Source organism: Pseudoliparis swirei, chromosome 9 (genome assembly GCF_029220125.1).
Source record: "Pseudoliparis swirei isolate HS2019 ecotype Mariana Trench chromosome 9, NWPU_hadal_v1, whole genome shotgun sequence".
In the NCBI taxonomy this organism is placed as follows: domain Eukaryota; kingdom Metazoa; phylum Chordata; class Actinopteri; order Perciformes; family Liparidae; genus Pseudoliparis; species Pseudoliparis swirei.
In genome coordinates this window covers 9,349,711-9,375,795 of record NC_079396.1, presented here as the reverse complement: position 1 = coordinate 9,375,795, position 26,085 = coordinate 9,349,711, and the positions used below count along the sequence as shown (strand labels likewise).

Here is a 26,085-nt window from a genome sequence, read left to right as displayed (position 1 = left end):
GAACCGATTGGTCTGGTGTGATTGGTCACCTGTGTGTTGTGCTGGTGGTGTTGTGCTCTGATATTTCTGCCTGGCTCAGCGTTGCCTCAGCTCACTAGCAGCTCTAGCTTGACTTCAGCCCTTTAGTCAGCCCCACATCAATTCCAAGTCACACTGAGTACAGACTGTTAGTCTTTTCTTGGTCTGGTCTTCTCGAGAGTCAGACTCTCGACATGTGGGTTTCTTTTTTGGTCTGGTCTTTGTTTCTTGTTCGCGAATTTGTTCATGAATTTCTGTACAATTATTTTACAGTGAGTAAAGTTGTCTTGTTGAGTGTTGTTTGTTGTGTTGCGGTGTTCACTGTACACTGTGTCTTGGCCTGAGAATAAAATAACTAAACTAATAAATAACCTAAAGCGTCTTTAAAAGCGTAGCTTTCTGCAAATATGAAGTTATGAAATATGAAATATGCGATATCAGTTATCTTTAATAAATAATAAAATAAGTTAATAATTTAGATCAAAAAACCTAATTATATCCAATTATATTCGCTACGGAGACGTATGCCAGGGCACATTTCAAAAAGAGCAGGTCCGATTCAAAGTCGGCTTCTCTCGGCGGCTTCTAGCGCCTGGAGCTCACTGGTCTCATGCTCACTGGGAGCTCAAATCTCCGTCTCCGTCTCTTAATATCCTTATTCTCGTGAATCTCGATGACCCGACCACACCTTTGACTAACTTCTCGACTGAAAACATCCTTAAATTGAAAACATCACATAAGTAACACAACAGTACAGTGAACAAACAAGAATACATAATGATACACGCTACAGGTCCAAGTGCTGTTCAAGTGCAGTGCTCTTGCTAGGGATCTTGTCCTTTCTCCTATCTCACTGTTCAACAACAACAACAACAACATGATTGAATATACGGACACGTAACACGTAACACTACAACACATGAAAAAATAAATGTGTGTGTGGACACATAGAAATAAAAAAATGAAAGAAAAGAAAAATGTAGAAATATATATATTTTATGATGTCCTGTTGATGATTATAACTATATATGATTCATTTGTGTATTTATTATTATTTATTTATTATTTATTATTATTTTATTTTATTTATTTATACATTTTATTATTCATTACATTTATTTAAGCATTTATTTAAGCATTTATACATTTATTTAAGCATTTATTTATTTATACTTAAGTCATTTTGAGTCCTCCATATAACAAGCCATGAGTCATGAAGCCGGTAAAAGAATTGGCAAATAGAGGACCTTTCCTCGGACTAGCATGAAAAACAACACATTCTTAAGCCTCTGCTCAAAATAACATACCCAAACTAAAAAGGGTGTATCTCTGCAACCACAAGGGCTATTTGAATAATGTTGGTGTTATAATAAAGGCAACCCCATTTGTTCAGATGTGTAAACATCAGTATATATACTACTAAGAGTAAGAGTAATTAAAGATGAAACTGGCTTTTACTTATAGCATTGAACTCCTGCTAGTTTCGGAAATGTGCTTTGAAATGGCTGAATAATAATGGTATCCAGGTTATATTGTTTATTTTTATGTGTAAAATCAATATATTTGTTCATGATTATTTTAATGTTTTACACCGTTTAACCATAATGTGTCATAATGTGTTAATATGCTCCTTGGGCTCGGTGTTATTAAGGTTTTAAGGTGTTCAGCATTAATATGGTTCGCCATCAGCGAGCTTATTTATATCTTGGTATCTTTGTACTCTCAATCGTCCTCCTTCTATAAGTCACTTTTGATACAGTTATAAAAGGTACTATAATGCTGTCGCCATTACTCAGCATTATTGTCTTTTCCTGAAATTCCATCAACAGTGCACAGCAAAGATGTTTTACTGTTGTTAAGAACTTTCACTTCTCTCCAGAAATCCACAGCATTGTTACTTGTCAACTTCTTGGCCATGGAGTCAGCCCTCATGGCTTTGGAATTTTTACAAATGAAGCGAATGGCATACTTATATCTTGCATTAGTAAGCTTCTTGAACTCGAGCACAGGCCCTTGTCTGGGTCTCCCTGCGATAGCCCGCGATTTCAAAGCTTCACATGAGGCTTCAGCTTGGTACTCAGCTACATACTCATACCAACCAGGTTTGATGTTATGGGTCTTTTATGCTTGTATTGGTATTGTATTGTATTGCTGCCTTCATACATAGCACTAACTATATCATTATACACATATGATCAGTTGTTGCTGCCCCAGAAATAATGCCTATATTGGAGCACGTGCATCAGTTGTACTAATACAATGGTCCAGCCATGAGGTAGTTGTGATTCTCAAAATAATTATTTTACCATAAACTCTGCTGTCCTGACACATATTCGCATGTTGAACCATTCACACAACGTAAAAAGATCAGTTAACCAAGTTACTGCAGTGAGACAACAGTTCATCCTCAATTTCAGAAAACAAACGAGGAATCGCATATATTACCTCCAGTGAGCTTGTTTTTTTGTGAAACCACATATTGAAGTAAGAATATTGATGCTGAATCCCTACTAAAACTACAACTATGAGATAATCTGAGAATTATTTTTCCAAACAGAATTTACGGAAGCCAAAAGAAAATTCTTTAAATTGGTTGTTTAATCTGACCATCATACCAACATCTTGAGATATTTAATCTACAAAAACACGATACAGAGGAAAGCAGGACATTTTCAGATTAGAAAATCTGGAACCAACAATTTTGGGAAATTGGTTGTTAAAATGTATGAACATTTCCGACAAATAATCAATCTATTGTGTCTCCTATCTTTATGTGACCTACAGAAATCCACAAAAACATATAAATCCCCTGGAATATAAAGTGTCACACAAGAGGACACGAGGAATCTCACAACCACCTCACTGGTGTCTTCCACAGTAAATTACACAGGCCTGGTCCTCAGCCTTGTGGCCTGCTCAGGGAATAAATACACAAACACAAACCCTCCATGCTCATCATGAAACAGATAGTCGGCCAGCCTGACAGCAGACATTCAAGTAAACACAATGTGTGATGGCTGCCCTCAAGGCTAGCCAGCTTCCCGGATTACAGTTTCACATTCCCTTTGACCTGAACCCACGGTCCGCTCCCTACTTTTAGGCGCTGCTTTATTTAGCACGCAGCAGAGGCCACAGCAGCGAACCTCGGGGTTAATGTATACACATGCATGGCTGAGGCTCTGTTGGGAGATATCTGGCATCAGGAAGGGTTGTGTGTGTGAACGTCGACGCACAGATTAAATGTTGCTGCCTTTTCCCCCTGAGGGCATGTGCTCAGTGTCATTTACTGTGGGAGAGTGCATCAGCGCCAGTGCATGAACAAGGAAATGCGCGTCAGTTTGAAAAATCTCTCCGTATCCTGTAATCCTCCTCAGGTATAATGAATCATTTAATACGACGTGTTACATACATTGAATGCTTTCTGGTGGTGCGAAACGAGAAGATCGATAAAAGTCTCACATCTGTTCGCTAAAACCAGACTACTGAACTCACAGGTTCCCAGCTGTGGTGATGAAGAAAGACACACATGGATGGAGTGAGCTGGAAACAGAGGAGGGTGTGTTAGGGTGTGATGAGTTACGTCCCCTCAGATCAACACTAGTGTTCAGTCTGTTGTGCGTCTCCTTCTCTGCACCTTTGAGAAGAAAATAAATGTCGTGCTCTCGGTCTTTATTGTACAACAAGGAGACTCTCACTGAATGCTCTTTCATATTCTGTGTGTTGTGTATATTGTTTGTTTCTTATGCATCTGCTTCAACATGGTCTCATGTTCTCTCTCTCAAGCAACTAGGCCATCCGGTAATATCTCTTTACATTATTATCTAAAAATGCAGAAGCTCCGAGGCGGTCCGCAGCCCCCACTGCTCCAGAAACAACTCTGTGAGTCAGAGCGTTCTGGTCAGTCCTGCTACACCCCACTGGGACTAAGCCCAGTGATGGTCATCATGATGATGGAGGAGGAGGAGGGGGGTGGTAATGGAAGCAACGGGGTGGTTGTGAAATGAGAGGAGGATGAGGATGTTCGGGGCCTTAGAAACACAAATTCAAATCCAGCTCATAAAATGTTTCTCAAATACGTTCCCAACCTTAAGGGCACCTGCTTCATCATCTCCGATATAATGTCAGTGAGTGTTGGTGTTTTTTCTCAGTTGTCGGTGAGAGCGGTCTGGGATTTTTGGCAAAGGGCAGCTTGGAAATTGCAGACATGTACATGAATGTGACCTTAAGAAGAAAAGTGAACAGCGATGTTGAGTTGGCTCCCCTGGCAATACAGATGCTTTCGAGCCTTTGGAGTGCTTACAAAATAAGAGTGACATTTTACTTGGAGTGTGTTTACACTGCTGGTAATATCTGTGAGAGCAACACATAGTTAATGTAAATCTGCAGACAAGAATACACACTGTAAAGCTCTTTCCAGTTAACTTCTTTGTTGAGGGTGTGCTTTTTATTTACGTGTTTATTTATGCGTCCGTCTCAAGTATGAGGGGACTGTATGGACCTGCACTCTATATAAACACCCAGATCTCTCTCACCCAGTCACTGAAATAAATGAGGACTCACATTACTGTGGATAAGATGACCCAGTGTGGGAGCTGAGAGCAGTTTGGATGTCTCTGTCCGGTATCATTATGACACAGAAATAGTCTTCACACATTCCTGTTGTCAAGCAGGTTTCTGCCTAGACAAGAACTACACATTCAACAGTGAAGATTGATTGTGACATTATACATTCCTGTTGGACATTTCTCCCCTGATTAAGCATTAAACTGTGATATCATGTTTGTTGGGCCTTTTCCTTTTTTATTATTTGACACTATCTGGCAGAGCGTGATAGGAACTGTAGGGAGGGGGAGAGGTAATGATTTGATTTGAGCGAGGATGTTGAATTACACAGTTTGCATCTTAGTGCCCTAAACTAGGCCACCAAGATGACCCCAACTGTGCCATTAGATTGCAACCACATACAAATAAATCAAAAAGTTTGGGCTAGAATGAAAATATTTACATTATATTTATAAAATAGAACCTTTATTTTAAATTCAGTGTTTTTACGAGTTGAGAAATATAAAACCGAATCAACCTGTCATGGTTTTCATGAGACTATACACACAAGTATTTGAATAACTAATACTCTCCCCCCTCAGTTCAATGAAGTATCCCCACAGTCTGTGTATTATTGTGAAAACAAAATGGATAAGAAATATATGAAGCACAATAAGAAGAACTGATGCGACTTGGTCAAACGTCAAAGCCTCTACAGACATTAATACTGCCTCGAAATATGCATGGAAAAAAACTAATTCCTGCGTTTACAGGAATACCCCACTCTTTTCAGTGATTGCCCACTGGATTTACTACACAGAGAGGAACTGATGGAAAAACATGGATGTATGAAGACGGAGTTCTTTAACCCTTGTGTTGCCTTAGGGTCATTTTGACCCGAATCAATATTACACCCTCCCCCCGCTTTAGGATTAATTTGACCCCATTCAATGTTTAATGTCGGTGTTCTTTCGGTAGTCAACAAACAAAGATAAAGTGCCTCACACTTAAACTTGGAAAACAATATTAATTCTAATAATTTTCTGGAGGTTTTAATTGCTGGCGTCAAATTGAAACCAAAGGGTAAAATATGTTAGTAAATATAAAGGTAACAGGAGGGTGAAACATTGAATCGGGTCAAAATGACCCAAAGGCGGGGGGAGGGTGTAATATTGATTCGGGTCAAAATGACCCTAAGGCAACACAAGGGTTAACACAATTCATTAATACAACTTTTGGAATGATATTTTCCTAACAATCTGGACTTTTCAGGAACTTTAAACAAAATATATTCTCTTAAAATTGTGTGTTAAAAAGGCTAGATAGACGACGGTCTCCATATAATCCTCATACTGGATGCTACTCCTGTTATAACACTGTCAATCAGCAGATGTGACCTGTGTCTCCAGTCATTATGGCACATTAAAACATGATTTAAAATGTAAGAATATTTCCATTATTGACATTTCGTAAATATAATGTTTATTAATCAGACTAAAGCTGGTCTCTTTAAAAAGCAACTGAATGCTATCGATACCTACCTATGTGGCCATCAACAACAACAAAGAAGCTTTCGAGCAAAAGAGATTGATGATGTAATATGAGTGCAGAATATTTTCTCTATTTAAGAAGTATTTTAAAAGAACTTTGGGAAGTTTCTGAATGTCACAACAATGCTAAACGGAAACTAAAAGTGTGCAATGTTTTGTTTGTTACTCTTTCCCCGGCATGGTGCGGTGTTTAAAATCCAACGTTTTGCAATGTTGTCTAACCTTTTTGCTCTGTGGGACTTTTTGCATCTGTGCTCGTCTCGTCAGCACCAAGGACTCCCACATCGACAGCTGTCTGATGCCAGATGAGACATTCACGAAGAAACAACAACTTTCTCAATGACAACAAAGAAAATGGATTTATGCAGTAAACGGATTACTGACTGACGCAAAGATGTTGTACACAGACGTGTCACATGGTACAAAATGTGTGGTGATGAAGAGTGAAAACAGACGGCCAGATGACAATACAAATGTAAAAATCACATTTATTGAATTTTTTCCTTCGGTAATGAAATACATTTCCAAATCTTGAAATAAAACTACAAACTCAATTAACTAAATAATGTATGTAATGAAAGCCCCATATTTACTATAGTGTTTGTTAATATGTCTTTTGTCTGAAGTCACATTAGAAACGGAGAAGGTAATCTAAAAAGGTTTTTTTATGTTTTCAATGTCTAATATTATAAAATATAATTTGACATCAAATCAATCAATTTGCCACCTCTACAAGCTGTTTGAACGCTTGATTCTCAACAGACTTGCCCCTGTTGCTGAACCAGCCATCATCCCTCAACAAGCAGGATTCCGACCTGGCAAATCTACAACAAGCCAACTTCTGAAGCTAACTCAACACATTGAGGATGGATTCCAGAAAGGACAGGTAACAGGAGCCGTCTTTGTTGATCTGTCTGCCGCATATGACACTGTGAACCATCGCCTCCTCCTAAAAAAGATCTTGGAGCTGACAAAAGACCTGGCACTCACAGACCTCATTGGAGCCCTCCTGAAAGACAGGCGCTTCTTTGTTATCCTGAATAACAAGCAGAGTCGCTGGCGACAACAACGCAATGGCCTACCTCAAGGTAGCGTGCTGGCCCCACTACTATATAACATCTACACCAACGACCAGCCAATGGACCAGAACACTGAGCGTTTCATCTATGCCGACGATCTCTGTGTAACATCCCAAGAGAACTCGTTTGAAGCAGTAGAAGCAAACCTCACCACAGCCCTAGATGAGCTACTCCTCTATTATGAGCGCAACCACCTACATGCCAACCCTGCAAAGAACCAAGTCTGCTCCTTCCATCTCAGGAACTGTGAAGCCAACCGACCACTTAACATCAAATGGTCTGGAACACCACTTGAGCACTGTACCCACCCTGTCTACCTTGGAGTAACCCTGGATCGTACTCTCACCTTTAAAGAACACATCAAAAACACAAAATCCAAAGTCGGTTCCCGAAACAACATTCTACGGAAACTGACCAACTCCAAATGGGGAGCCACAGCACACACATTAAAATCTACTGCTCTGGCCCTGTGCTATTCCTCTGCAGAATATGCATGCCCTGTTTGGGAGAGGTCAACCCATGCCCAGAAACTTGACCCAGCCTTGAACAACACCTGCCGTCTGATCACTGGCTGCTTGAAACCCACCAACACAAGCAACCTGCACCTCCTCGCTGGCATTGCACCTGCTGATATTAGACGGAAAGTTGCCAGCCGAGTCGAGAAAACAAAAGCTACTAGCGATGAACGCCATCTCCTCCATGGATGTCACCCTCCGGCCCAACGGCTAAAGTCAAGAAAAAGTTTTCTCAGCCAGGTCCAGCCCCTAACAAAGTCTCGGGAAGAAACCAGAATACAACTCTGGATGGAAAAACTTGAGAATGACCCACCTCCAACTGACATGGGAATACCCCCCACTGAAAACCTACCCCCTGGCCAAGAAGCATCATGGGCTCAATGGAAAACACTCAACCGCCTTAGAACAAGAACGGGACGATCCAAAGATGCTCTGGTCAGATGGGGCTACAAGACTGGCCCAACCACCTGTGAATGTGGATAAGCAGACCATACAATGGAGCACTGCCTTGTCTGCCCTCTACTACCTAACCCTTGCAGCCCAAAAGACCTTGCAGTATTCAACAAAAACGCAAAGGACTGTGTAAAGAAATGGGAAACTGCCATATAACTATCACGCTTCAGTGAAACGAAAAGAAGAAGAATGTCTAATATTATAAAATATAATTTGACATCAATCTGAGTGTGTCCTCAAACTAATTTATTTTGGAATCCATTTTTTTGATGTATAATCATTGGCTCCCTACATTGTTGCAACGTTATACAACAGCCCAAATGGAGATTTGAGACACACACGGTATGACATCTTTTTTGAGCATTTGTGTGTGTAAATACTTTCATATTCCTGTGCTATTTACAGCTTGTAAGTCTGCAGCAACAAAAATAGAAAAGGTAACAAATTCTATTTTTTCTCACGGAGGCTTTTCTTTTTCAGAGTAAATGAATGAACCTAACAGATACACTATTGTAGCTTTTAGCCTAAAAGCTACACCTTTAGACTAAAAGGTGCAAAGCGAGATGTATTTGTGGCCTTCTACCTCAACACACCAGGTGACTTCCGAGCACAAGAAAAAAGCAAATGACCCTGAGGTCGGACGTAAACACGGGCTATGCAGAGCTGCTGTACATGACCACTGAGGCAGCGAGACGGCCAGACGGTATATTTAGTAGCTTCACAGGGATCAGCAAATCGGAGCTTGCGGAAGGCAAACACTAATCATGACGGCCTTGATCAGCAGGACGGTTTGAAGGTGGCTGTCAGGAGGCAGCGAGGCCTGTGTTTAAGTCATTAAAAAACACGTCAGGGAATTATGAATGAGCCGAGACTTTAAGCGCATCTTTAAACTCATCGTGAGTAAGTTGACGTGTTTGCGCTGTGTGTGTGCGAGGCGTATTATTATATCAAAGTGTGGCTCAGCTTTCACTGACACACTCATCTCAACTGTAATTAACTCACAGCTGTTCTTAATGTAACTCACACTGGGAGATTTTACAGCAAACAAACCAGAAATGATCACTTAGATACAGGAAAAATAAATGAAAACACAGATGAACTATACTCAGTGATGCTAATCAGACCAAATGTAAAAAGATATTGCATCAGAACATTACATGTCTGATGGTGAAGCCTAAATCTGTGCAGACACACACAGATCAAATCATTATCTCACTATTTAAGACATATGAATTTGGATATAAATTCTAAAAAGCTCCATCTGTTTGAGTGTGTCCTGCAAAAACATTGTCTGAAAAAGACTATTAGAAAGCCTTTGATGCACTACATTTCAAAACTAGGCGTGGGAATTATCAGAGTTTGTTTTGCTCAAAGAGTAAATATTAGCACACTCATCATAACTAAAATCATCGGCCATGTCGATGCGTAGCCTACTCTGAATACAGGTGTGCACTCGATCCTAGCCAAAGCGACATAAACAAGTCTGCTCCGTGTAAAAGGGAGGTGACGATTTGAGCCGTCGAGTCGTCTGTTGTGTATTTCCATTGCATCACCAGGGCCGGACAAGACGTCTTTCTGCTCAGAGAAAAAGGATGCTCTGTGCAACCGGGTCAGCACAGGAACAAATACCCAAACATTGAGGTTACTCCCAAAACAGGAATAGTCAGGTTAATGGACTCTGGCTTCAACGTCATGGCAAATATGCAGGAAACGGGAGCAGGACAGCGGTATACGCACACACTCACAATATCCTGCCAAATGAAACCTACAGGAGAGCTGGGCGGGTAGTTTAAAAGTCAGCTCCCTACTGTACATAACATCCTCCCAGAGGGGGAGCGCCAAACAAAATCTACTTTATGTGCCACCGGCCACACCCTCTCTGCAGCCGAGGTGTGACAACACACACATTCAGAAACCTCCTCGTCAGGATTTGCCGGCTGCGATTCTCAATAGGCCAAACTGTGTGTGTGTGTGTGTGTTAAATTAAAATCCACTCGACAGCACTGGTTTCTAACATCACCTCCCTGATCCTGTGGGACGGTTTCTCCTCCTCCATGACTCACTTGCCAGTAAATGGGCATCCAGGAAGGGGGCAGGTACAGTGGCCGGTTTGTGAGATGGGCCGTAAAGCTCGGTAACCCGAGTCCTTCACCTCGAGTCAAAACACTCCAGCAGAGAGCAGCGGCCAGTGGGCGCTGTGGGAGCGCTGCCGGACCTGGACACAGTCGGCGTACGTCGATGCACGTTTCAACATAAAAGACTACTTGTCAGGACTTAATAAATAAAAGACTGTGGCACTATTTAAGACGGAGGCAGAGGTTCAACTGCCATGTTTCATATGTTAGGCCTATAAGGAAATTATACATGAATTAATCATTTAAAATGGGATCCAAAAGAGAATGTGTGTATTATATGATGTTTAGGGCTGTTTTTCAATTAATTGATAGAAAGAAATAGAAAACAAATAGCCATTACATTATATTTCAGAGTGCAAGATGATTTCTTCAAATGACTCGCTTTGTCTGAACAGCAGTTAAAACCCCAAAGATGTTTAATGTACAACATATATAAATAGAGAAAAGCAGCGACTCTTGAATCATGTTTGCTTGAGGTAGGACAAAGACAAATCGTTTTTCAATTAATTGTCTGTTCTAAGACCAATCGCCTAAATGTTTGAACCCTAAAGATTATATTAAAGACTTATAGGTCACCTTTTAGAGTATTAGTGTAAAGCACCTCACCCTCCTCACAGAGAGAGCCATATAACACGCCATAGGGCAATTATGGATTAGGAGTTGAACGGCGGGAAGTTAAAACTCCACACGGCATCCAACACCTTTAGACAGGTTGGTTTTCATATCAATTCAAGCTCAGGATCTGACAGAAGTCGCACAACTTTATATTCAACATAAACCAATATCATGTGCCTGACAGCTCTTAACCTGTTGGTAACGGCTACTGTAGAATATGTCATGAAGCATTTTGCAGTATTAATTAACAACTGTACGTTTTTACAGCGTAATTGTCAAACTTTGATGTCAGTATGATGAGAAGGTGACGAAAAGGTTAGAATCATGCGTGAACAAAGAGAAAACAGGAAGTAAAAGCATCTCAGAGCAGATTGTCACATTACCATCGTCTGTTCTGCATGCTGTCATCCTTCACAACAGCAGCGGTGTCTGAAATAATCCAAAACGAGTGAGAGTAATCTACTGAGCTGCTGCTGCTGCTCGGTGGCTGCTGGACCAAAATGAAATCCATTCCGTGACACTCGTTCACAGCGGAGTGAGTGAGGACAACCTCAAGCCAGCCGGAGGAGCATTCATGAGGTCCTCAGACCTCAACTGAGCTGCACTTAGTCTTTGATTTGTTTCCCTCCCCTTCTCTCTGTCTCTGATTGGCTGCAGTGCCTCTGCTTTCTGTCTCTCTCTGTTGGCTCTCTACCTCTCGCAGCACCTCGAGTGTCGGCCGGGATGTATGTCTGAAAGGGTCAGCGCGACCAAACATGAGGGGGGAGAGAGAGAGAGAAAGAGAGAGAGAGAGAGAGAGAGAGAGAGAGAGAGAGAGAGAGAGAGAGAGAGAGAGAGAGAGAGAGAGAGAGAGAAAAGCACCTCCAAAGTCTAAGAGATTTTTCTGTGGCATCTTCTGAATCATGCCTTCTAAATTATGCCTTATGCACACAGACACACACACACACACACACACACACACACACACACACACACACACACACACACACACACACACACACACACACACACACACACACACACACACACACACACACACACACACACACAGGACAGTAACACTGTTATAAATAGAGTACAATGCCACACATAATCCTTAATACCAACAATCTGTGTGTGTGTCTGTGTGTGTTTACTTGCATTGTGAGGATGCAATTCTGGTTAAACTGTCACATTAAAAAACTCAGCTGAAGACAAGAAATGGACCCACAAGGTGTATCATCGCATTTTAGGCTAAGGTTGAGGTTAGGTATGTACTTCTTATGGTTACTGTTAAGTCTCAAGGAAATGTAATGTTCTGTGGTAAAAGTGACAAAACAATTGTGTGTGTGTGTATGTGTGTGTGTGTGTTTGTGAGACTGTGTGTCAGAGTGAAGGAAGATAGCCGAATGTAATTAAACAGCTAATTAAAATGTTATTTTACTACTATACCATTAAAGTGTATTAAACAAATGCTGCACGCCTTCACTCAGTGCGTTTACATGCAATCGAATTATTGGCTTAGTCGGACTGAAATCGAATTATCCGTTTCATGTAAACACCTTAGTCGGACTATGTGCGGTCCGACTTGATCCGATTAACACCCTGGATAGCTCGGTCCGATCCAGTTGATAATTCGACTCGCGGCATGTAACTCTGAATTCGATTCGGAACTGGACTTTGCGTCTTTGCGCATGCTCGAGATCCCGCCGCCCTCCTCCCTCCCTCCCATGTCGTGACCCGGAAGTCGAAAGAGACGATAAATTGTCACTGCCGGCAACCTGGCCGGCAGAAAACAAACAAATAACCAGTCCCGCTGCTAACCATGTTGGTGCCCTAAGCATAACTCCTCATGATGCCCCCCTGAGATCGGGTCTGTGTGCGCGGATGTGTCGGCGCGCATCACGGCAGAGCGATGCGACCCGAGAAGTGTTAACGGGGGTGCTGAGCGATTAAATATATCTCTTGTTCTGCCTGTTTTGTGATATACATGCCTAAAAGGCGCCTAATATTTCTAGACTGAAATAATATCAGCATTATAATTATTCTAACTATGAGGATTTTATTAGTTGCCTATTTTGTGGAGCCCCCTCAGGACTTGGTGCCCTACGCGCAGCGCGTCGTGCGCGTTATGGGAGCGGCGCTGCAAACAACGCTATGGAGAACACAAGAGCCACCACACATTTCTGGACCGAAGAGCAGACAGAATTTATGCTTAATGTATTGAAGGAGTTGAACATACTAAAGTTCATGGTTCTTTCTCGAAATGTTGATGTTGTTGTTGGTGGTGGTGAAGAGGTCAAGCGGAAATGGCTGTATCACCACGAGTTGTAATGAAAACAGCGCCACCTATCGTATCGGATATGACATGCTTTCGGCCAATGATTCGAATTACTCACTGCCATGTATATTGGAATAACAGCTGATCCCCCAAAAGATAGCATAGTCCGACTAAAGCAAGATTCGAATTATACCATCATGTAACCGCACTGAGTGATGCCAAATAAGTCTATTTACTCTATTTTCATTTTCAAAATGAGTTAAAATATTAAAACTACACTACCGTTCAAAAGTTTGGGATCACTTAGAAATGACTTTATTTTTCAAAGAAAAGCACTGTTTTTTCAATAAAGATAACATTAAATTAATCAGAAATACACTCTCTACATTGTTAATGTGGTAAATGACTATTCTAGGTGGAAGTGTCTGGTTTCTAATGAAATATCTCCATAGGTGTATAGAGGCCCATTTCCATCAACTATCACTCCAGTGTTCTGATGGTACATTGTGTTTGCTAATCGCCTTAGAAGACTAATGTCTGATTAGAAAACCCGTGCAATTATGTTAGCACAGCTGAAAACAGTTATGCTGGTGATATAAGCGATACAACTGGCCTTCCTTTGAGCTTGAAGTTTGTAGAACAAAATTAATACTTCAAATATTAATCATTATTTCTAACCTTCTCAATGTCTTGACTATATTTTATATTCATTTGATGAATAAAAGTGTGATTTTTCATGGAAGACACGAAATTGTCTGGGTGATCCCAAACTTTTGAACGGTAGTGTATGTAGAGGTGAGGATAACAAAATTGAGGCACAATACCTACAACTTTTCACTATTTTATTCAGTGAGTTTCCCCAAAGAGCAAATAACTCCACAACATCAGTTACAAATGGTAGCAGCAAGAATATCATATCTCTGTATGTTTGACCTGGTCATGTGAAAGTAGAAACAAAGTGTGGTAGACAGAAACAGACAGAAACAGACCGTCTCAGCACATGTGTAGCGGCATGAACATCCATTTGGAGTCTGGTGAGCTGAATATGCTCCCCTGGCTAGTTGCTGACTATGTCTGCTGTTGGGTGCCGAGCACATAGCAGACGACGGGCTGCTGCTGAAAGAAACGCTATGAGATCGGTGATCGAGAACCACAACTGCAAGTGCAGTCCTGAACATAAAAATAAAAAGCTAAGGGGAACTTTGATCTGTTTCCCAATTCCATAATACACATTTTCATGGTACGTTGGTATTTCGGCAGTATGTTGAACCCATGTTTCCAACTGAAGAAGCCACAAACAGCATCACAAAGAAATCCCTTTTGCAAGTGTTTTGCTAGTTTTCTGAGCACCATCTGTATTGTGCTTCAACCAGTGCTGTGGCCTTTCAAAACATGCCTGTTCGGAATGGGCCGAATGCTCGGCCCGTGAACCGCTCATCCAAACAACTCTAACACTGAGCGCCTGCTATGACATCGATGCGTCACACACCCAAGCAGCAGCGACTCAGAAGCACCAGTTTAATAAACTTTTGGTTCTCAGAAAGAAACTCGCGGTCAGAAACACTGGTGAAATACACGAAGCGGACATATACATTTCCAAATAGGTATATTAGTGGCTTGCTTTCACCGCGGTTATAAAGTGGAGAATGAATTATATAACTACATAAAATGTATTATGATATGAAACACTGCAAATCCTTCGATTTAATAATCCAACACAGATCATTTTAGGTTTGACACATTTTTGTCAATTCCTTTTATCAACTAACTGATGAATCAGCTACTTGTTCCAGCACTAATGCGTGCTGTAACTAGGGTACCATGTGGCCATACCATGCCCTCATTGTGTGCATGCAATGTGCATGCAATGGCTGATGTGATGCAGAAAGGAAACATCAGCAGTTTCTTATCCGGCAACTGAGCAACCTATGCGTCCCAACGCATTTGAGACTAGTGTGCCCTCCGCCTCGACTTCTGCAGTTGAGAACGAGCCTGAGGACAAGCATGTGTGTTGATGTTTTGTTATGTATCATTGTCGCCCTCCCTTTTTTTCTTCCTCCTCGAGGCTGTTAATTCCCTGTCTCTGCTGGGTGACAAGGCAAATGTGCAAAAGCCACAAAGGGACTCAGAACGGGAGGGAGAGGGGGAATGGGAGGCAAAAGTGTCATCGAGTGGGGTTGAGGGAGAACAAATTGAGTGACTGTGTGTGTGTGTGTGTGTGTGTGTGTGTGTGTGTGTGTGTGTGTGTGTGTGTGTGTGTGTGTGTGTGTGTCAGCATGTCTGTGGTATTAGGCTTGAGCAGAGTGAGCGTGTCCTTGCCAGAAGAGAGAAGCTGTTGATACAACTGGTCTCAGCCAAAGCCTTGTCGCCCTTGTCCTGCATCTCTCTCTTTTAAAATCCCCTTCTTACTCAGCCGCTCCGTTTTACTTGCATAGGACATTTTATTTAATCCCAAATCTCTCCTCTTTTGCTTCTTTGTCAACTCGGAAATTGTGAATTACAATCTGCACAGATTTTTTTTTTCCTGTTTAAAAATACATGTTCAACAAAAATATATTTATGAAATTCGGTGTGTGTCCTCAGACAATAATTGTTCACCTTAGCGGGAGATGACAACCGCTTCCCTCACACACACTCATGCAGGGTTCAGACAGACGTCACTGAAACAAGACAGTGCCATCATATTGCTACTGTATGATGCTTTGCTTTCTTTTTTTATTTCATTTTTATGTTCACATATCCAGGCACGTGCACAGACATTTTGGGGGGCAGGTGCTCAAACCCAAAAAAATGGCACCCAATGCCACAAAAAGAATTCTGACAGAGTTGAAGCATAAGCAGCAATACACTGATGATGCAATACTTCCTCGACCTGCGTTTCCTCTGGGCAGCATCAGACTGCTTGCTTACATTTTCTTTATGAATAAAGATGAATTATTATATATATAGCAACAGTACAAGCGTTCTGATTGGCTAATGGTGGGTCGTCATGCCAGCCACATATTGCCCTCCTCGCTGGTCTGATACGGATCCGTATTGCCCTCTTACGTCATTTTCAAAATGAGCGATATTGATAGACATCAACATACATCCCTCTGAACAATACCAGAGGCCTTATGATTTTTTTTTCAGTCTGGCCACCCAAATCCTAGACTAGCCCTGTTAAATAGAACGGAATAAGAATTCACTCTCTCTCTCTTCTCTCTCTTCTCTCTATTCTCTAAACATAACTAACGTCAGTAAACAGCTGCAAGGCTTTGAAATCACGGATTTCGTGAGTTTTTGTTTGTTTATTTTTTTAGGAAACGTCGGACCAGTTGTGACGTCATGTTTTCAGCAGTGCTAATGTTGTGGTTGATTTATCACAAAACAACGTCAGGGGACGAACACCGTCATGACCTGTGTGTCTGATGCTGCGGGTCAGAGAAGGAGGTGCAGCCGTTTGGTGGCGCGAGGAGCACTGCGCGGAGGAGGAAGTGGAGGAGGAGGAGGGAGGGGGTGGGGGCACGTGAGCTCGTGAGCTCGTGAGCGCCGTGGAGCATGTCGGGGCGAAGTTCTCAGATAAATGCCCCGTCGGATATTAAAACACATTTGGGGGGACTTGATGACAGAGAGAGTAACTTTTATTCTTAAATACTGATGAATAAAAAAAGTGGGCTCCAGCAAAAAGGGCACTTTTCTCATCCAGGGCAAAAGGGCTGGTGCTTGAGCACCACTAGGGCTCTATCTGTGCACGTGCCTGCACATATCTTTTATGCACATTTTATTCTTACATTCTCAACAATGAAAACACTACAGCTAGATGTGTCAGTCCAACTGGGAACAATCTGCTAATTAAATGCAAATTAGAGATTTTTAGAGGTTGACATTTGGTAAAATAAGGGTTATTTAAAGGGTCAAAATATAACAACTACGCCTTTCCTAAATAATGTGCCTCACATTTCCAGTACCCGCTGCACTGAACGACAGCTTGGAAAGCCTGGATTTTCAATTTCATTATTTGACACCTGCCAGGATCAAACATACAGTAAAAAGTATGTGCAGGTGGTATTTGTAACACCCGGTTCCGTGTCTCCTATGTTCCGTGTCTTCTCTCTCGTTTAATTCCCTGCACCTGCCCTCAGCCACTCTTGTCTCGTTACTGTCTGATGTCGTACACCTGTTTCCCCCCCTATATATTGTGTCAGTCTTTCCCTTGTCTGATGTCGGATTGTCGACTCTTGTTCCGTGTCCTTTTCCCGTCGTCCTGTCTGTGTTCCTGATCCTGCCTGCTTCGATCCTGCTTGCCTGCCTGCCCTGGCCGATCTGACCCTGCCTGCCCTGACCGATGATCCTCTGCCTGCCTCTTTTGGACCTTGTTTATTTTTCAACTGTTTTGCCTCATTAAAGAGCGCCTTTTTGTTACTTATATTTTGTCCATTCTGTCTCTCTGCGCCTGAGCCTCACCCTGTTACACTCCCCGTGACAGAACAATCCGACAGCAGACAAGGGAAAGACTGACACAATATATAGGGGGGGAAACAGGTGTACGACATCAGACAGTAACGAGACAAGAGTGGCTGAGGGCAGGTGCAGGGAATTAAACGAGAGAGAAGACACAGAGGAGACATGGAACATAGGAGACACGGAACCGGGTGTTACAGTATTGGGTTATATCTGCAGCCTGTCGTCTCTCTATTTATCCCCACTGTGTGCAACATTAACAACTCCAGACATATAAAAATCACCCTGCTGCTGCATGCAACGCTGGTTTCACTGTATTTGGAAGCAGAACAGTCAATGTTAGACTGTGTCATAAGACATTTTAAAAGGACTGCGTGTGTATGTATGTACTTAAAGGAATGGAGCGTTTAAAAGCTGCTAATCCCAGCCAGTGACGGAAACAAACTATTTTTGCCTCCAGCTTCCACAGCACTTCAAGCATGCATGGACCGAACTCCGGCTTAGGCTCATTTCCATTCTGTAAAGCCGTTAACATAGCTGGGGAAGCCTTTCCTGCAGCGAGCAGGCGGGACTCAACGCTGGCTGAACAGGAAGTTCATATTATTTACATTTTTATGAGCAATTGGTTGCTTCAGTGTTTTCTTCGACATATTTATGAAGTCCAAGCATTTTTCGGACAGTAAACAAAACAGGCACATTTTAACGTGCTTTACTCCCATACAAGAGGACCGATTTTAGAAAACTATTGAATCAAGTTTAACATCGTATTCTCACTAAAACTAAGAAAAGAGATCACATCACTCCTGCACTAGCTGCTCTGCACTGGCTCCCAGTAAAATCAAGAATCACTTTTAAAATTCTTCTCTTAACGTACAAAGCCTTGTTTGGTGATGCACCATCATATCTTAAGGAGCTTGTAGTACCATATTGCCCCACTAGAGAGCTACGCTCACTAAATGCGGGACTACTTGTAATTCCGAGAGTTTTAAAAAGTAGAATGGGAGCCAGAGCCTTTAGTTATCAAGCTCCTCTTTTATGGAATCAGCTTCCACCTTCAGTCCGGGAGGCAGACACAGTCACCTCGTTTAAGAGTAGACTTAAGACCTTCCTCTTTGACAGAGCTTATAGTTAGGGCTGAATCAGGTTCACCTGGTCCAGCCCCTTGATATGCTGCTATAGGCTTATAGCTGCTGGGGGACGTTTTAGGATGCACTGAGTACCTATCTCCTCTTTTTTCTCTCCGTAGGGATGAATTTTCATCTCTCAATCACACGTTACTAACTCTGCTTTCTCCCCGGAGTCCTTTTGACTTCACGTCTCATGGGGTCATCGGACCCTATGAGACGACATAGATCCTATCTGCCTGATTGATCATCGAGGTCTGGGTCGTGGAATTCCTACTATGAACTATTCATACACTCTGTCATATTCATTGAATGTATTTAAACTCTAAATCTGTCCTTCTGTACACATGACATCTATTGTTCTGTCCATCCTGGAGAGGGATCCTCCTCTGTTGCTCTCCTGAAGGTTTCTTCCCTTTTTTTTCCCCTGAAGGGTTATTTTGGAGTTTTTCCTGATCCGATGCTAGGTTTTGGGGCAGGGATGTCTATGTGTACAGATTGTAAAGCACTCCGAGACAAATTTGTAATTTGTGAAATTGGGCTATACAAATAAACTGAATTGAATTGAAAAAATTGTTGGCAGGAGGTGATGCTCTTATCAGAAGCTAAACCTCCTGTGTTATTAAAACTACTAAGTATTGACATTATAATGAAACAATTAAAGTAATAACATGACAGATTCTTCCCCATCCTTTGAGTTTCTACAAACCAGTGAAACAGGACCCCTCTATGTTGCTCCAATGAATACGTATCACTCAGTTTGTGAGTGTATCGCTCTTCTACAGTAGAATGAAGGTAAATATCAAGTTTACTGAAGGGAAGAAGAGGGATTCTTTTATTCTGAATTGATATATTTCACTTATAGCAAAGCAACAATACTTCACACATTTTGAATAGTTAAACGTGTGTGTTACTAAATACAGTGTAGACAAAGAGATAAATAATTAAGTTTACATTTCAAAACAAAGGCAATGATTCTGTGGAAAAAGGCATCTGATTGAACAACGTATCTTCCCCTGGCGAACATTCATATCTATGTATATGTTTCTTAAATTTTGTTTTGCAAAGTTAGGAAAGCGATGTTTAGGTCAAGCCTGATGTTTCCTTATATATAAAATGACGATCCGTGTCACCTTTCACAAAGTGAGGTATCTTATTAATGAAACACTGGTATCGGGGCGGTACTCAATATTGGCCGACACCCAAAGTCATGGTGTCGGTATGGGGACTGAAATCCTCGGGTTGTGTGAGTTTAAGAAATGCTGTTTTACATACGTAGTTTTACTGTGTTTTAATGTGGCCTCCATTTACTTCTATACGTTAAGGTTTTACATCGATGGAGAAGAACCGATACATGTCACACGTCACTTTGGAAAGGCACTTATAGGCACGGCAGGAATGTCATCATTATGGTCACGACACCCACGTGACATACAAAACTGTTCGGTATTCCATTGGGTGCTAATATTACACACCGATGCTAACCCCAGTATGGGCACAACAGTAGCAGAAGAACTCCACACGGTCCGGGTCTTTTCACGGTGTGACCCAGGAGATCCAGGCTGTGTGGTTCAACACTAGTTTTACGGTGACAGCTCTTGGTCGAGAGAGACAAATCGACCCAGTGGGGGAGAGAAGGAGAGGCATCTATTTTGGCCGTTCGACTGACTGTGTGACCCCTCGCGGCCTCCTTGGGAGCCGACGCTGCTGGTCATAAATCACCATGAGCTGTTTGTCACTATGAATGAACTGCGAGGCCGGCTGGATTTTTAATTTTTTTAAAATATTGTTCTCACAGTATTTGTATGTGCTTGCATGTGTCTGACTGAAATATAACGCCTACAGGAGTCGGATGGACAAACAGAATAGACTTATAATAAAGATAACCTAAAGTAACCAAAAGAAAGACAATACAGGTCAAAACATTCCTATTATTATTGATATTCATATAACATGCTACAATAAATGAATGGCCAACTAACGGCAACTCTAAGAAAAGGAGTGAGTCAAAAGCCTCGACCCATGCTGACCTGGTGGCGAGGTCTTATGGACCTTTATGCTGGACTCATTCAGTGCGTGTTCCTCAGGTTCAAATGCCATGACTCCCATATGATTCACATGCAACCCTGGGCTTGAATGTCAAATCACGGCACGTCTGGAGAAAATCACGTTGATCACATCACAAACAAACTGCGGCGGCAGTGCGTATGCACATTTCTCGAGGATTGGAGAAAATCAGACTTTCTTCTTGGTAAATTCCACCTCTTTGCTAAATTCTAGGATCCTTATAAAAAGGTACAGGAAGACTGAATAAAAAATGTATATTAGTATTTTAGATGTACGTACGTGTTTTAAGTAGTGTGAGACATGTACTGTAAGCACTTGATGATGGTCACTATTAACATTATTGTAAACAAAAACATGTACTGTGCATCTGTGTTTCCCAAATGTTATTTCTTCTCGCAAAGCAAATTGATAATAATAACCATCAGCTGCCATCGCCTCGTGAAGGTAAACCAGCCATTTAGAAGAGATTATTTTAGATAATTCACAACTGTAATGTCTTCATGTGTTTTTGAAACTATACACATGTTAAACACTTTAATGCGACCAAATAAACAGGCTTTCTCATTATATTTACTGAATGAACACTAACCTTTTTAAAATTAGATTCAATGTAATAAGTAGACTATACAAATATTCATGCTCTCTCACGTGGCTCAAAGATGGGCTCCAGATTTGAATGTAAAAGCAATTAGCCTACTATGAAAATAGTATATATATATATATATTTATAATTTATGTGACCGCCACTGCTGGTGGTCTGCCCTGCAAAATTGAGGTCACTTTCCCATGCTTCTCTTGGTCGCGACGAGAACATACATACACACGCACATGCACACGCACTCGCACACACACACACACACACACACACACACACACAATGAAACGCTATAATTTATCTGAGGGGAGTTGTTTTCAAGATCAGAAATAGCATAACAATCTACAAATATAGGTTCTTAAACTTTTTCTCATCTGTAAGTATTCTCAGTCAACTCACCAGTGAAGCATTCCTCACACTCTGAAATAACGAGAGATTTTTTGGAGTTCATCATGATGCTTTTTGAGCCTTGGAATCTCAGGAAGTAGGGAAAACTACAACCTGATTAAATTGATATGTGTGTATATCACCAAAGTGCAAATAAATCGACATACCTATATAAATGTTGAAATATGTTCCAAAAATAAGGAGAGAGGACAAACATTTAGTCATACAGCAGGAACATATTTCAGGGATAATTGGCCAGATTTTGAACAATACATTTCAAAGGAGTTTTCTTGGGAGTTTTTCCTGATCCGATGTGAGGGATGTCGTATGTGTGTACAGATTGTAAAGACCTCTAAGGGCAAATATGTAATTTGTGATATTGGGCTATATAAAATAAACTGAATAGAATTTAATTGAAAAGGGTCCCTCACAGCTAAAACACAGGAGACAGGTGATGTTACGCAACACAAATAGACTCAAATCCTTGAGATTAAAGCACTGAGACTGCTATCGGGGGGTTGGTGGGGGGCTTAACACAGGCCCGAGAAGAGCATCTAGAGGCCAGCAAGTACACCTGAGAGGAGAGAGAGAAACAAACCTCCCCACCAGCTGGTTAAACAACACACATGCAGACAAACCTCGAGACTCTTATTTATAACCTCGCCCACACAGCAGAGAAGACGCATCCACACAGACAGACAGTAACAGCTGGTTTCAGGGGGAGCCAAAGAGTTCAGGTCCCACAGGAGGAACATTACATTTGAAAAAAACAGAGAGGAAGCAGTTTAGGGGGGTTTCCATGAATGATTATCGATCGATTACTTTGTCTACCTATTGTTTGGTCTATCCAGGGCTATCCAACTTCAGTAGCAAGTGGGCCGAATAAGAAAATCACGGGGGGTGTGAGGGCCGCACAGAATATTGATCAAATAATGGCTAAAAATTTAAAACAGTAATGTATATTTCCACAGGTAAACAGTCACACACGAAAATGCGTCGGTATTGTGTGGCAAAAGTGTTGCGAACAAGCATCACTATAAACATGTTTCAAAGTGTAAATATCCGCTCAAGGTAACCAGTTGTTTCAGATCCCTTCAACCAAACTGTTCCCATGAAAACATAAGAAATGTGATTTATAATAAATATAAGGGAAATAAGTTCTCTGCATTTAACCCATCCTTAGTTATTAAGGAGCAGTGGGCTGCAGTGAAGCGCCCGGGAAGCAACTGGGGGTTCAGTGCCTTGCTCAAGAACACTTCGACTTGCAACTGATGGGGAGAGCGGGGATCGAGCCCACAGCCTTGCGGTTGAGGGACGGCCCTCTTACCCCACTGAGCTACAGCCGCCCCAAATGGATCAATAAATAAATGATTTGGGATGAAACTAATATCTGGTGGCGCAGCGCACAGACTGCATGTCTTTGAGTGCCGACTCCTTTTGCGTGAAAGGGATCGAAACCAGGTCGGGCGATCTTTTTATTTTTATTTTTTCGAAAATGTATTTCTTCATCCGTGGCTGTGATGCACTGCTCACTTATACAATCGTAATCGCCGACATGGATATGAACGGTGGCTTGAAGATCTCCAGCAATATGTTTGTGAATGTGTGACGAACCTGGTGAGCGAGACAGAGCCCCCTGCAGATGTGAAGAGAACACAACGCACGCACGCGTAGGGAAACCAGTAGGTTTGAAAACCAGTAGGGGTGTAACAACGGCAACCAACACGGGTGCGTAACATAAAGATGTAACCATACAGGTTTGGTTGAGGCAACAGTGAAACTCAATGGCTCTGGGTTAGATGTCTCAATGTATAAAAGAGGCGTGTCCGTCAGTTTTATTTTTTCTTACCAAGCTATACTGATTTGCAGGCAGTCTTGCGGGCCGTAGTTAAACTCAAACGGGCCGTATCCGGCCCGCGGGCCGCTAGTTGAATAGGCCTGGTCTATACAATCAAGTATAATGAGAGATGTGCACAATAACTTTCCATGTTGTTTTGACAAGGAGGGTTAGGAACATATATATTATGGTATGTTTATATCATATACTATTTATTTTTTATCGTTTTAATGATTTAATGAGACGAAAATCAATTCTGCGTCAGTGTGAAGCTGAAACAAACTCCTCTTCAGTTCAACAAATCTACACTGATAATCAGCTATAATTGATATTGAAAATGCATGTTATTTAATCTCCTGTCAGTTATTTCATCTACTAATTGAACAAATGCTCTACGACTAACCTCTTTGATTTCAAAGGGATTCTGATATTTATGTACAAAAACACTTTCCACTCAAACCAAAATTACTCTATGTTCAGGACATGGTAAACTATAGTATTTTAACATAATTAAAGACTGATATGACAAGAAATGTGTGTATTTACAAAGTGGATATCCACCAGAAGACAACAAGATGGATGATGGTCTAATTTATTATGCAATTATGTCTCAAACAATAAAAGCTTGCAGAGGGTGTGTTACACATCATGGCCTTTTCACAAACACCCCGTTTAGTAACAACACTCTCGGAGCGGAATCACACCTTCAATGATACATAGCAACCCTTTGAAGAGGAGTCTTCAATCATGCTAATTTTGATCCAGACGAGTGACACTTGAGCACACTGTCTCGCATGTGTCAACACATCATCTGTATGGAAGTTTCTGGAACTGCATGCAGAGCAAATACTTGGGAGTAATATCACCTTCCTGTTGGCTTCTGATTAAAAGGACATGCGCATGAATGAATGAATCCACTATAAAAGTGAAACACAGTCCTAATGGTGCTCATGTGTGTATATAAATAAAACATAATTGAGCAATTATTAAGACAGCCTCTGGCACACAGATTTGTTGATGATAAAGTGTAAGAGTTAGTTGTGCAGCACATTCATATAGTATCAGATTGGACCTGCATATTGATTTAAATAGTTTTTTTTAACATAGCCTAAATCAACATGAGCTGCTGTGAGAGAAGAAGAAAATAAATCCTAATTCATCCTGGATCTCCAGCAGTGACAAACTGCATGCATTTATAATATGGCAGCTTCAGTTTCAGCATCGCGACAAAATAAACACTGTATGCCTTTTGCAGTTATGCATGCACATTTACGCACAGCTTTACCAATTTCAGTGCCTGCAGAGACTCCAAAGACTGAAACACATGACATTATGAATCCACCACACTGTGACTTGTACATTAAAATCGGTTTGGTTGTGCTAACCCATCTTCGCCAAAGGGCAAACAGTGCTGTGCCAGCTTGAGACCCTCATGCGACAACTCAAATATCCCTATGTGACAACTTTAAACACAACACAGTTCATGGAAGCTTTAGTTTGTGGTTTAACATTTGTAGATCAAATCAGATGCATAACATACCAGATGTGCCGTTGTATACACGCATAGGCCATCCACCATATAAGCAGCAACGTCACTTACACACTTATCTTAATGAACTTGGGAGCTCATACCTGCTGCGTCGCTCCGTGAGTCCGGATTGGGACCGTGTCCGTCCCGCTGGAGCGCGAGCAGCTGCCGGAGTCTGCGTCTGTGCGTCCAGCAGGGGGTGCTGTGGGCGTCCTGCTGGGGGTGCTTAGGGCGTCCTGCTGTGGGGGTGCTGTGGGTGTCCTGCTGTGGGGGTGCTGTGGGCGTCCTGCTGTGGGGGTGCTGAGGGTGTCCTGCTGGGGGTGCTGAGGGTGTCCTGCTGTGGGGGTGCTGTGGGTGTCCTGCTGGGGGTGCTGAGGGTGTCCTGCTGTGGGGGTGCTGTGGGCATCCTGCTGGGAGTGCTGAGGGTGTCCTGCTGGGGGTGCTGAGGGTGTCCTGCTGCAGTGGCTGTCCTGCTGCTTGGGGTGCTGAGGGTGTCCTGCCGTGCCGAGCCCTGTCGTCCGGTCAGTGTCTCTGCGGCTGGCAGCGAGGGAGCGGAAATCCATCTGTCAGTCTGCCACATAAGACATAAGACATTTGAAACACTCATGCTTCATCTCATTATTGATCCTGCATTTGATGACTTCCCAAAAAAATATTAACCATTAAAATCAAATAAAGGAGATGAGAAGGTTGATACTGACACATTATAATGTAAACATGATATAAAGGCAGGCTAAATACATTTAAATGTCTTCATCAAACAGAAACTTGTAATACTCTTCATGAGTCATTTGAAAGACATTCGTTTGGATGAATGTGCAGCAGCTTCATCTTGATGTGGGTTGATTTGACCGTGTGAACAACACAAAGTTCACATACAGCCTCCTGATAACATCGTAACAGATTCATGTTCTGGTCATCTATTAGGAAGTTAATG

The 26,085-nt window shown here is 41.9% G+C and overlaps 1 protein-coding gene across 1 annotated transcript in view; it reads right to left on the bottom strand.

Moving 5' to 3' along the window:
* LOC130199938 (uncharacterized) overlaps positions 1 to 25,711 on the bottom strand; it is a 37,090-nt gene extending 11,379 nt beyond the window's left edge. Inside the window, exon 1 of the mRNA XM_056423804.1 lies at positions 25,253 to 25,711. Within this exon, the coding sequence (XP_056279779.1) occupies positions 25,253 to 25,711 (459 nt within the window). The remainder of the gene's footprint in view (positions 1 to 25,252) is intronic.
* Between the last annotated feature and the right edge of the window lie 374 nt (positions 25,712 to 26,085).